This window comes from Vanessa tameamea, chromosome 3 (genome assembly GCF_037043105.1).
Source record: "Vanessa tameamea isolate UH-Manoa-2023 chromosome 3, ilVanTame1 primary haplotype, whole genome shotgun sequence".
NCBI classification, from domain to species: domain Eukaryota; kingdom Metazoa; phylum Arthropoda; class Insecta; order Lepidoptera; family Nymphalidae; genus Vanessa; species Vanessa tameamea.
Window position 1 is genome coordinate 1,919,424 of NC_087311.1, and position 13,248 is coordinate 1,932,671.

The following is a 13,248-nucleotide window of genomic DNA, read 5'->3' on the forward strand; positions in this document are numbered from 1 at the left end:
AGACGCACACTTGTAAAATAGTATCACGTATAGCGAGTCACGCACACCAAGATAATAAAGTGAGCTCGTTTTAGTTCCTTTATTGTGCGACATAACTAAATATATAAATAACCTAAGATATAAGTATTTATTATAAATTATATACACACATATAATTGTGTATAATATATTTATTAATATTTGTCGATTATCATAACATTATGTGTGTATAATTTTTTGCCAAATATGAAAATTTTTCTTACTCAAACTCTAATTCCTTTATTCAACATAGAAGCATTACACTTTCTTATTGATGGTCAAATTAAACACTACCACCGGTTCGGGAAAAGGAACACCCTGACCTGAGAAGAACCGGCGAAAGAAGCTCAGCGGGTCTTTTTTTTTTTTTTGTCAAATTTATTACATACATAATTGTATATGAATATAAACAGCCAGGAGGCGATCGTTTCATTCCCAAGGTGTGCTATCACACATAAACTCACTAATTGTATAGTAACCTTTAGCACACAAGTCCCTTAACAATTTTTTTTAATTTGGCAACAGAAGCATTTTGTACGCTTTCTGGGATCCTGTTGTAGAAGCGTATACATTGCCCCACAAAAGAGTTACTGACTCTATGCAGTCGAGTAACAGGAGTAACAAGATTGTGTTTGTTCCTTGTACCAATGGTATGAGAATCACATTTTCTCATAAAAATATTAATATTTTTCCGTACATACAAAACATTACATCTATCATACTATCTTGTCAGCATAGCCACCCAGTTTTCGTTTTGTTGAATATTAACGGTTACCTAGTAAATTAAAATTCGCGATAAAACTTACCAATGAAACCCTCATCGAAATTGCCTTAAACTTTTTAAACGATCAATTGCTGATAAAGCAACTTTATTGAATTTTTTGATCGTGTTTACCGATAGGCGTCAGCTCCAAAAATGTGCAAACTCCCACATGTGTCAATAATAAGTAGAATACAGGTTGTTATTTATAAATGTGTCCATATATTGGTTTTGGCTCACTTTGTTGCACAAAAAGAAAAAAAACTTTATACAATTTTATAAATAAAATACTTTTTCGAAATTTAACATTTTAATTTAACACTTACTTTATAACAGAACAATTGGATCAACTCTACATCTTCTAAAGGCTTGTTTGGGTTCAGGAATTCTAGCTATGCCATCGGCTTTTAAAAATGCCGGTCTCGCTACTGGTGTTCTGGGAACATTGATTGCTGGTCTGATTTGCACACACGCAGTTCAAATGGTAGTAAGTATTCATGATATGTAATTAAATCAGATGAGCAGTCAAAGAATACTGTCATAATTAAATCTTTCAATGCATTCAGTGTATCACTTAAAGCTGCGGAGAATTGCAAGACAGAATTATAACTTTTTAAAATTGCCAAGAATTTCAATACAGAATTTACAGCTTTATAATTATCAGTGGTCGAACAAAGAAGCTGTTTATACATACATAAAATTAATAATAAATAATATGCCACGATATTATGATATCCATCTTATAAAATCACGCGCCAAGATTCTATCTATTCTATGAGTAGGTACCACCCATTCATCAGATATTCTACCGCCAACCAGCAAAACTTAGTATTGTTGTTTCTGATTTGAAGGGTGGGTGACCCAGTGTAACTATTGGCACATGGCACATAACATCTTAGTTCCCAAGGTGGCGTATAATTGGCGATGTAAGGAATGGTTATGATTTCTTACAGCGCCAATATGGGCAGTGGTGGGTATATACTATCAAAAATATATACAAAAAAGTCTAATAACACAAAAATTTATTACAACTAAAACAAAATTGATATTTTAAGGTTAAAACTTCTCAAGAAGTTTGCGTCGTAGCAAAAAAGCCGTCAATGAGTTTCGCTGAAACTTGCGGTGCTGCCTTTACTTACGGACCCAAGAAATTGCAGCGCTGGGGAGGATTTGTAAAGTAAGCCATATCGAGAAAACTTTTTTTGTATATCTTTATAGAAAATTACGTTAAGTACCCAGGTACAAATTATAAGTACAAGTAGGAACTTATTTTTTTATAATAAGAAGTTACAAAACAATTAAAAGGGAGAGTCCTTCTACTAATTAAAAAAGATTTTTTTTTTTTGCAGGACATTAATAGACTATTCCATGGCAGCAACATATATAAGCGTTCTGTGTGTGTACGTAGTCTTCATAGGATCATCTATAAAGGAGGTATTAATCAGCTGAAAATTATCACTTATTTAGAATAAACAAATATTTGAATAGGATTCCAATTTTAAAAAATCATCTGACACATGTAAGTTTCCTCGCTTTATCCGCCAAAAGTAAAAACGAAATAAGATATATGAACATATAAGCATGTTAAAATTCAGTGTTACCCGAACTTGAACATGCAATTTAGGGTTTATGTGTTCTACACTAAACTATATTGACTTTCAGTCATGTTGAATTTATATTAGAATTATCATTGAATAAACATAAACTAATTGATGTCGGCATTTTGGCTTAAGCGAAGCTCAACAATCAACCCCATGACAATATACTATAGTGCGAAAAAATACACATACTCTTATAATACAATGAGACAGCATTTCAACACTACTAGAGAGACCAGGCGCCACACCAACAGCTTTTCATACTGAACAGAAACAGTCAAACACTTTTCCTTAATTCCAGGCGATAGAGTTTCTCAAAAATCGTTGCATGTCGTTTTGGTCCGATTATGTCATCTGTACTAATAAAATCGTTAGTCCTGACTATAAACGTACAGCGACCTTAGACTCAGGTGCTAAACAGTTGAGAGGAATATAAGTTTTTTTTTAATTGTCGCTTTTACTTGTACCGAGCATATATTATTTCGTCAATGTCACGTGCGATGTTTAATTTATACCGTAAACAACAGCTAAGAAAGTCTTTTTGGCAATTTAAACTTTAAGAAGGTTAATTGGCAGGAAAATTGCATGAATGTCTTTGTTCTTTGAATATGACTATTTTAATCCTTATTTTACCCTTACGAAATTGTGACCAATAGCTATTAGTAATATAAGATCTTTATGAATTCCAGGTCATGGATGTATATTATCCGCAGTATGATATATCTATACGGATGTATTGTATTCTGACGTTGGTACCACTGATACTGATATGTCAGATCAGAAACCTTAAGTACTTGGTACCCTTTTCAGCAATGGCAAACTTTCTTATCGTGGTCGTATTTGCAGTAACGATGTACTATGTGTTTGTTGATTTGCCACCTTTAAGCGAACGAGAGATGGTTGCTAATGTTTCACAATGGCCGCTTTTCTTGAGGTAAACAAAAAGTTCTTGATAATATAATAAGTCTTATATTCATTTATTGTCATTAGCTGATCTAAATATCCTTTATTTATATTGGTTTTTACAAAAGTTTTCGAATCATCATTTTACAGTATTGTGTAAATGTAATACTACCATCAGTTCTGAAAGAATACCGAGAATAACTGGCAAAACGATCAGTAGTTAATTTTATTCACAATATCAATAACAAAGTTGTATCAATAAAATACAATTGAATTATATTAATCCTGTCTGTAACATAACAAATGCCAACTGCGTGTTATTTTATTACCTATAAAATATAACGTTGATTAATATCATTGATGTTTTTTTTTTTAACAATAGATATAAATTTATTAATTGACAAAGCTGATCTGATGATATGGGATATAATATAGAAACAAAAACTTGTCCTAGGAAGGATTATATTTAATATAAACATAATATTAAATAAAAGAATAACACAAGCTTAAATTTATATTTTAGCACAGTGATATTTGCAATGGAAGGTATTGGTGTAGTTATGCCAGTCGAAAATGAGATGGCAAAACCTCAACATTTCTTGGGCTGTCCCGGCGTGCTAAACGTTTCAATGGTTATTGTAATTACGCTGTATGGAGTTGTTGGCTTCTTCGGATATGTGCAATTTGGTGATGCTGTCAAAGGTAGCATTACGCTGAACTTGCCTGAAGATCAATGGTACGATTTATAAGTCTTCTAAAAGCTTTCCAAAATTTCTGTTAAATTTAAATTAAGTTTTTATTGCTAATAAAAGGGATAGGCAATTTATATTTTTTTCAAACCCTCGTGTATTTTGCTCTCGACTAATGCTCGATTTTCATCTAAAACAAAGTCGAGGAAGTTAATAAGAAAAAGTTAATATTTTTTTTTATTATTGTATTGACCCGTAGTTTATTAAGGCAGCCATTTACGATTTATCAATATATATAGTATCTAACATATAATCTCTGTCATCATCATCAAAAAACTAATATGTGGATATATATGTGTCACACCAAATCTTAGATCTTAAATCTTACCTAAATACTAGAAATGAACTATAATATAACTGATAATTAACATTATTACTTTACAGGGTAGCCCAAAGCGCTAAACTCTTAATGGCGGTGGTCATGTATTTTTCCTTTGCTCTACAATTCTACGTACCCATGGAAATGATAACACGGGTTTTGCTAAAAAAATCCAAGTTCGAAAATATTTTGCAAATAAGTATAAGAACAATCATTGTAACAATATCTGGTGAGTATTTTGAGACAAAATGATCAATAACGTATAGATGTAAGATGTAAGGAAAAGTTATGTATTCCACTTCAACTGTCAACGGCTTTGTCATACTTTACCTTTGGGGCGAAGACATGGAACTTATTTCACCACGCTGCTCAAATTTGATGCATATCCATTTGGAAGATGTTCATACGATACATGCAGTTTTCCTTACGATATTTTCCTTCATCGTCGACCACGAGATGAGATATAAACAAACTAAGGAGATGAAATTGTTGCGTTGGAACCTAACAGCCAATCTCAGCTTCGATTTAGGTAAAAAAATATGACAATGAAACGAATAAAAATGTGAGAAATATGATGAAAAACGTGTTGATAGAAAATACAGTAAATTTTTAAGTGACTCGTTATGTCATAATATATAATACAAGTAAAAAGTTTTCATCTGCCTTTCTGTTAATTCGATGCTCGACCGTTTTAGCTTCATATTATATGAATAAATCTTTATAATAATGGTATTAACAATTTCGCAGATCATTTGTTAAAATTGTTTAATTTGTTACAGTTGCATGTGCTGTAGCTTTTCCCAATTTGGAACTGGTCATCAGTTTGGTTGGCGCCATATTTTTCTCTACCCTGGGTCTTCTGATTCCCGCTACAATAAACACAGTTTACCTATGGGATAGAGATATGGGAAAATTCAACTATGTTCTCATAAAAAATAGCATCATCATCATTATATCTCTTATAGCTCTCGTATCCGGCTCATACATTTCAATCATCGGTATGATTGAAGATTTATCAACCAGCACTCATGATAATTCAACGTTAACATATTAAGTTTCTAGCTGTTGTTCAAATTTGTATCAAATGTATTGAAGTAATATAACTTAAACCAGTAGATATTATAGAGTTATTTAATAACTTGAGCTGTTGAATTAATTTATTCTATTAATATTATTAAGTATTTATTTTAAATATAAAATGTACAGTATTTTTAAGCTTAGATTTAAATAAATATTGTAATATAAAATCGTAAGTTTTTTTGTAAAGCAGTGATTGTTTTACAAAAGAAGCTTAAAAAGACAGTTACTATAATTTCATTGTTAATAAAAATAATTTAAAACATGTGAATTGTAAATAATTGTATTTTACTGAAATACTAATTGAAATTCGCACTGGCAGTAAGTGTTTTATTTATAAATAATAAAAATGGAGGTGAGAGAATCCTAAAACGATATCGACGAACAGTCTTAAAATTAATAATCAAATTAAGTTTACTATTAAGTTGAAGTATTAAGAATGGACGGGAATTGCGAGTGCTGTCGATCTCTATCGCCTCGCGAAAAACAAGAAGGAGTATTCAAAGCTGACTGCCAACCTTCGCTAGTCGGAGTGGCACTCGAAGAAGAAGATTAAGTTGAAAGTCAAGTATGTTTTATAATTTTTTTTTAATGTCAAGTATGTTTTTTTAAGTTTACTTGTTGGTAGGGCTTTGTGCAAGCCCGTCTGGGTAAGTACCATCCACTCATCAGATATTCTACCGCCAAGCAGCAGTACTCAGTATTTTTGTGTTCCGGTTTGAAGAGTGAGTGAGCCAGTGTAACTACAGGCACAAGGGATATAACATCTTAGTTCCCAAGGTTTGTGGCGCATTGGTGATGTAAGGAATGATTAATATTTCTTACAGCGCTATTGTCGATGGTCGGTGGTGACCACTTACCATCAGGTGGCCCATTTGCTCGTCCGCTTACCGATACCATAAAAAAAAAAAAATGTTGTTGTCTATGCTAACTACTGGCTCAGGCTCTACTACCTTGTTTGATAATATTACATTAGTCCTGAAATGCTCAAGTAATGTCAATGATTCGTTCATTACCTCACATTGATCCCTTCGATCTCCTCCGTCAAAGTTATTGATCATACTGCTTTCTTCTGCTGCTGCTTTTTAAAACATGTATATGGATGATCAGATTTTGTAAGTCGACTTGTCTGCCTTAACTTCACTTTATGTCATCCACGTTTACCTTACCTTCTATCTTCAAGTTGGTCCACCGTAAAAAGCAGACATAACGACTGACTGAGAATAATTAAGGAAATAGAATTCCATTAATTGTGCAAGTGAAATTATGTATACTAAAATGAATTTAATAGAGTCATAATCGAAATCTATGCAACTAATCCAATAATCTGTTCTGGTTTTGTATAAGCCCGTCTGGGTACATACCACAAACTCATCACATATTCTGCTGAAAAACAACGAGACACAGCTGTGTTCCGATTTTAAAGGTAAGTGCAGGCACAGTTGACATAACATCTCAGTTTCCAAGGTTCATGGTACATTGTTGTGGTAAGGAATGAAACGAACAAAATGTGTAATGTATAATCATTTAACTAAAAAGTACACCATTTTAATTTGTTTCTTATAACTTGGTCGGTATTCACTTTTTGTTGTTACTATAATTTACTGGTAAATGTAACAAACCGTCAAAATAAAATACTATGACATACGTATCTTTATTTATACTTTCTTTACTAATATTACAAATGAAATTCGATACGAAGCAACCTAGAACACCAAGGAAAATTAGTAGTTTATAATTACACCACATACCCCAGTTTTGTTGGACGCTATTTAGGCAGTCCTTTATTGTAGTTTAAATACTTATATGATCCCAAACAAAGATAACATAAACAAACACAATAACAATAAAATAATAAGATAGAAAAATAATTAAACTGGATTACACGTTTTATTCCACGAGTCCACGATTGAAAGAACACAGGAATACCTATAAACTTTGAACAACGTGCGTTTGGGGAAGAAACACGCGTCGTTATATATCGAGTAGGTTGAGGTTTTCACGTTGACGGGTTAGACCTTTTAGTATACAGTCATATAAATATACTTAGAAATTTGTACAGTAAGTAAAACCACACCAAAGTAATACTACTTACATAGGAGCAAACATGTTTATTCTTCAGGGTATGTTTGTACACTTTCCAAAAAAACACAAGGTTTAAAACTATTTAATTATCATTTTGGATTTCTCGAGTCTTATTTAATTGTTTATTTAATACATTATCATTATTACTGTAGAGTCCTCTGGCAGATCCACACTAATGTAGCGTTTTATCGTCACTAATAAAAAATAATGAAATTAAAACATGGAGAAGTTTAATACGTTTTACTACTATGATATACTAAAGTATTTTTTTTTTATTAATGTATTAATAGACAATAGTTTCAAACTATTTTTTATTAAATTAAAATTTTAACTTACTACTGTACGTAGCAGATTATTTTACAGCAGAACAAAAATACATAGGATATATTCTTTGGACTATAGTTCCTAATACTTATTTAGTAATAGTTCTTGCATTTTCATGCGAGAGAGAATATTTCATGATAACAGTGCGCAACGTCACATTTTTTGCCAATTTTTAAATAAGTGTGACTCCAATGTCGTTTATTTGATTATAACACATATTAGAATACGTACACAAGATTTACTATTGGTATGACCGTCGCTTACGTTATGTTTTTTCAGCGTTATACGATGTGTTCAGACTTCCTACACCAACTATTATACTCTGTGAAATCTGCCAATAATACATAAGATTATAATTAACAATAATATAATTATATAATGTCTTATATATATAGCATCGACTATAATATCGACTCTTATACGTAACAATAAAGTTTCTCAATCTCCTCCGACATGGTGGTCGGAGACCTTGTATTCTGTTTCTTATATCCACCTTATATTTTATTGTTCGTTTGTCTAATTTATTTCTTTCTTTATCTATTCGTACTGTTTAATTTGTTCGTCTTATTTGTAATATATGTGCAGTATTCTAAATAATTTTCTCTTTTTGTTTTGTCTTCTAATATTTTACTTATTGTATGTGTAATTATTATGCTGTTTATTTAGCGTTCCGTGTCGTATCGCGTTATGTCATATTTCGGGCATTCTGTTAATAAGTGGATTATTGTCTCTGGAGATTCATCGTCGCAGGAGCAGGTCGGGTTGTCTTTTCGCTTAAAACGGTGGAGATATTGCCCGTAACCACCGTGTCCTGTCATTGTTTTTGCTATGTAATTCGTTATTTTTAACTGCCTAATAGTTTTAGTTAAGGACATAGCCTAATCTTACGTCGTACGTCGTACGTCGTACGTAACATAATGACGTTACTAACGTCATACATACCAAACAATCATATTAAATAAGCTTTAAATACTAAACTATAGTTTTCCACTACTTTACTCGTATTTTAGTAGTTGGACGTCAGGCGTTAGGCATAAAATTAGGCTATGTCCTTCCTTGGTTTAAAGTTTAAGCTTGCTTCATACCAAATTTAATTAAATTGAGTCTAGGTTTGGCTATCGAAAGAGCAACAGACCCACAGAGTTGCTTTCGCATTTGTAATATTAGTATAGATTTCGTGACTTTTAATTGTCCAGATAATATTGTTAAAGTTCTTTTCTAACACTCTCAGAGCCGTGAATTCGAACTTTTACATTTTCCCAGTTTTATCACCTAGATTGAGCTAGGTATCAAAATATTTTATGAAATTTCCTGTAACTTTAGCCAAATATTTAGCCAACGAATGACACGCGCATTGAAAGAAACTTATTATTTTATTTATTAAAACTTTATTGCATACTACAAAAAGCTATAGAGAAGAATAAACTACAAAAAATTTTTTTACTTTTAAAATAGGTTTACAATTTTTTCCTCTTTGTACTTAAAATAAAATATGACGGTTTCCCAGGTACCATATTGTTTTTAAAAATAATAACGTCAGCATTGCTGAGGTCAGCATTGCTCTATCCTGTTCGGCTACTCGTCACAGATGCCCCAGTGCGACAACAACCACTCATATTTATAACTAAAAGCAATATAATTGAAATTATTTATAACACATCAACATAAATAACGTTGTTGCGCCGTTAAATATAATATGATTATTGTATCAATCATAATTTTATAATTGCAATGTTAACCAAACTTTACTTAATCTTTCATTGCTATCAGTTCGGTAGCTTAGTCGTGATGAGTTTACAACCAGACAGGCAGAGTTACTTTTGCATGTATATTATTATTATCGATCGTATTTCGTTTCTATATTATTGAATATTACCTTTATAGAACTCATTTTATATTATTGCTTAAATCTAAATTAGATACATTTACATCGTGAAGCTGCCAAGGCACGAAAAACATAGTTGTGTTGAAATACAATAAAATAAATTATCTAGTTTCTGTTATTTGTATGCTATTACAGCTATTTGAGAAATATAATATTTATTAATATATCATTAGGTAAATTATTGTGAATTAAAAGGTTTCTGTCCAATATTTTTCGAATCATAAAATGCAATGAATATTTATATCTGAATTATTTTCTAACTATTAACTATTTTCGTTACCTTACTTTTCCTTTAAATGTTTATACAAACTAAATAAAACGATTATACTTTATGATATGCTATATTAATATATTTGTAGGCACCGTTTATTTGTATGCATTAATTTCACATGTTTTTAGTCGGTCGAAACTACTTCTTATTTACAAAAACAGTACGATTCAAGTTTGTTACACGCAAATGTTTAACTGAGCTTTTGTCACCTAAACGCACTTGTACTGGCCCGTCAGGAAAGAATCGGCTGGAGATTGTAACCTCACCTCTGCCACAGAATATTTCGATAGAACTTGCGTCGATGTAAATCTTAATTTTCAAATCTCCTTTCGGTTGCCATTCTGTGCGGCGAAGTCCATCGTTTCCACCACGGTCAAGACTTATTGTACGATGCCGAGAGTCATAATTAATACTAACTGTTGATTTCGAGGAATTTTGTGACTCGATAAACAACTCCAGATTATTTGAACTTCTTGCGGTAATGCTAATTTCAGCGGCGTTATCATTAAGTGGAACAATCGCACCACCTGCAGACTTTCTTATGTGAACTCTTTCTCCACGGATTGATTTAATTTCAGGAACAGGTTTTTGAATTATACGACCCTCTTTAGAAAGAGACAACACTCTAGGTATTGTCATTTGTCCATTAAAACCGTCAAGCTGTTCAGGATAATTTTGGTCCCACATATCGAACCAAGCTATTACTATTCTACGTCCTAAATCATCAATGATGGTCTGAGTTGCATAAACATCATGGCCGTGGTCCAATTCTTGAAATTTAGCTATTGGCTTAAAAGTATTTGTTGAATAATCAAAATCTCCAACGATGTAACCAGTTTGATAAAGATTTCTGTATTTGTCGCCTTTAGGTTTCACTCCTTGGGGTGAAAATAGTAAAATAAAATGACCGTCAAGCTCAAAGAAATCAGGACATTCCCACATGTACCCGAGAAAACCATCAGATTCATCAATAATCGATACTTGATTCCATGTAATTTTGTCCTTCGAGGTGTACAAAAGGACACGTCCAAGAGTATTATTATTAAAAGAATTACCTAATACCATGTAATAGGTATCAAGATGCTTCCAAACTTTTGGGTCTCTGATATCAGGTTGATGTTCTGTGCCTATCAAAACTGGATTATTTGGGTATTTTGTAACAGTAATCCCATCTGTGCTAGTAGCTAGGCATTGGTGCTCCTCGTGGTCAGGTGATTGTCCGGGATGATTTACATGACCCGTATAGAACAGATACATGGTTTCATTTTCAACAATAGCACTACCAGAAAACACTCCAGATCGATCATAGTCTTGATCAGGATCCATGGCTATAGGTAGATGTTCCCAGTGGAAAAGATCTTTGCTCTTTGCATGCCCCCAATGAATAGTTCCTGGGGCCAAACTGCTATTAGGATTGTATTGATAAAATAGATGGTATTCATTTTTAAATTCACAAAACCCGTTGGGATCATTCATCCATCCTTGTGGAGGAGCCAAATGATATCGAGGATAGTACCGATCATTGACTTCAGCGTAGATTCTGGAAAAAAACAGAAGAACTGTTAGAGTAGCGTACAAATTTCGCATATTTTCGGTTGAAGATAGTTGGTTAATTTGGAATTTAATGAAAGTTGAATCATGAATAATGTTAGTCCACTAGTCTGCATGCTTTATATAGAGGCGAAGTCGTGCTTCATTTATATTATCCGTTCTATTAATCTTTTGTTGAATACATATAAGTGTTATGCAAATTAGAGATACTTTGCAAATCTGAATCATTCAGATCATGATATCAATAGTAGACTAACGGAAACTTTCCGTCACATGCAGTTGGCGTGTTTTAGTGCAGAAATCATGTTTTGATCGTTGATTATCATGCACTCTAGTTCAGTCAATTGTTACAATTGATTTTTAATTATACTTTCATCTGCAAAATTTTATTCTTAGATACAAATTACATTAGCATTGTTTAAAAACAACCGTTGATGTTCTTATGTATTCAATGAGACATCATAAAAATGTAGTTTAAGCATTAATAAGAAGTTGCATTTAAAAACCTTTAAATATTATTTAGGAGAAAAAAAAACAAAGTTAAAGGAAAAAAAATACGTTTATCATCTTATTATATAAAGGATAACTGTTATTTTATCAAAAATGATCTCTGATTTTTATTTTTATTCATAATTATATTATATTGACTCAAAATTCAGTTGTAAAATTTGACATAACTATTGGTAACAGTTCAAATAAATAAACGCCAGAAAAGGCGATTTCATGCAACAATCATCATGATTTTCGATTTAAATTTTAAAGCTGCAATATAAAATATAATGTGACAAATGATTTTTTAATGCTATTATTTTTATTAAATGGTTGTTTCACAATATAATTAACAGTTATGTCCCTTAAGGGTTCCTTTACCGAAAGCCAATCGTGGGGGTATTTAGATCCTCCCCAAAAAAATAATGTCAGATTCATTGAATAAATGTAAGTGGTTCTAAATCTGCTTGCAAGGTTTGACCTAAGCAAACTAACTGACGCATTGCATTGAAAACATTGCAGGTTACATAAAAGCTTTTAACTAAAGAAAACATTGCTTGTTCGCAACATACATACATCGTTAATAAAAAAGTTCACATCATCGCTTGCTCAAAATTCGCTTGGTTTTAACCTATTTTTTTATGGTGTAGGTGGTAAACACATATTTTAGTGGGTATTCCGGCGCCTTCAGTGCCAGCGGGCCCCACATGCCTCCCTCCCACATCATGTAGGGGAAACGCGTAATGCGTTTTCCCAGCGGAAAAAAATAGTCGTAAAAACATCCATGCGATACAGTAGCATACCTAAGCAATGAAATGTCATCTATCAGACGCAGAGTACGCAATGGATTTTATGGATGAATGAGAGTGCTGTCATTTGGCCGGGAAAGCCCGCCTACATTGCCACTTCAAAATACAGATTTTTTCGACCAACCCTCCTCGAAAATCTTGGATTATTTTTTGCTGTTAAACTGTTTTCCTCCCACCATACAGAATTAGCCTTATCAGTTAAGTATTACTTGACTTCACAAAAGCATAAAATATCAGGGCAAATACTTATATAAAAATATTTTATTTTATTGATATTAAAAAAAGGGTTAATTCTTATATCAATGTTCCCAATTTTACTACGCATAAAGGAAGATAAATAAAACCAATAAATTCGGATTAATTTTGTTATTTCTATGCCGATTTGAAAATAATCTTTGGTGTACTTAATA

At 32.2% G+C, this 13,248-nt stretch overlaps 2 protein-coding genes across 3 annotated transcripts in view; one reads left to right on the plus strand and one right to left on the minus strand.

Annotated features, from left to right (window-relative positions):
• Window positions 1-5,578, plus strand: part of LOC113395457 (proton-coupled amino acid transporter-like protein CG1139) — a 225,368-nt gene extending 219,790 nt beyond the window's left edge. For both annotated transcript variants that reach the window (XM_064217564.1, XM_064217567.1), the window contains exons 4-10: window positions 1,115-1,265; window positions 1,834-1,955; window positions 2,128-2,212; window positions 3,066-3,310; window positions 3,803-4,015; window positions 4,413-4,576; window positions 5,127-5,578. In XM_064217564.1, the coding sequence (XP_064073634.1) occupies window positions 1,115-1,265; window positions 1,834-1,955; window positions 2,128-2,212; window positions 3,066-3,310; window positions 3,803-4,015; window positions 4,413-4,576; window positions 5,127-5,401 (1,255 nt within the window). In that variant the 3' untranslated portion in view covers window positions 5,402-5,578. The remainder of the gene's footprint in view (window positions 1-1,114; window positions 1,266-1,833; window positions 1,956-2,127; window positions 2,213-3,065; window positions 3,311-3,802; window positions 4,016-4,412; window positions 4,577-5,126) is intronic.
• A 4,462-nt stretch (window positions 5,579-10,040) lies between these two features.
• On the minus strand, window positions 10,041-11,644 carry LOC113395446 (sucrose-6-phosphate hydrolase-like). Its single transcript, XM_026633036.2, has one exon. The coding sequence runs from the start codon at window positions 11,574-11,576 to the stop codon at window positions 10,128-10,130; it is 1,449 nt and encodes a 482-aa protein (XP_026488821.2). The 5' UTR covers window positions 11,577-11,644; the 3' UTR covers window positions 10,041-10,127.
• Between the last annotated feature and the right edge of the window lie 1,604 nt (window positions 11,645-13,248).

Bases quoted from the DNA above. Each gene is read 5' to 3' on its own strand.
- LOC113395446 (XM_026633036.2), bottom strand. From the start codon at position 11,576: ATGCGAAATTTGTACGCTACTCTAACAGTTCTTCTGTTTTTTTCCAGA.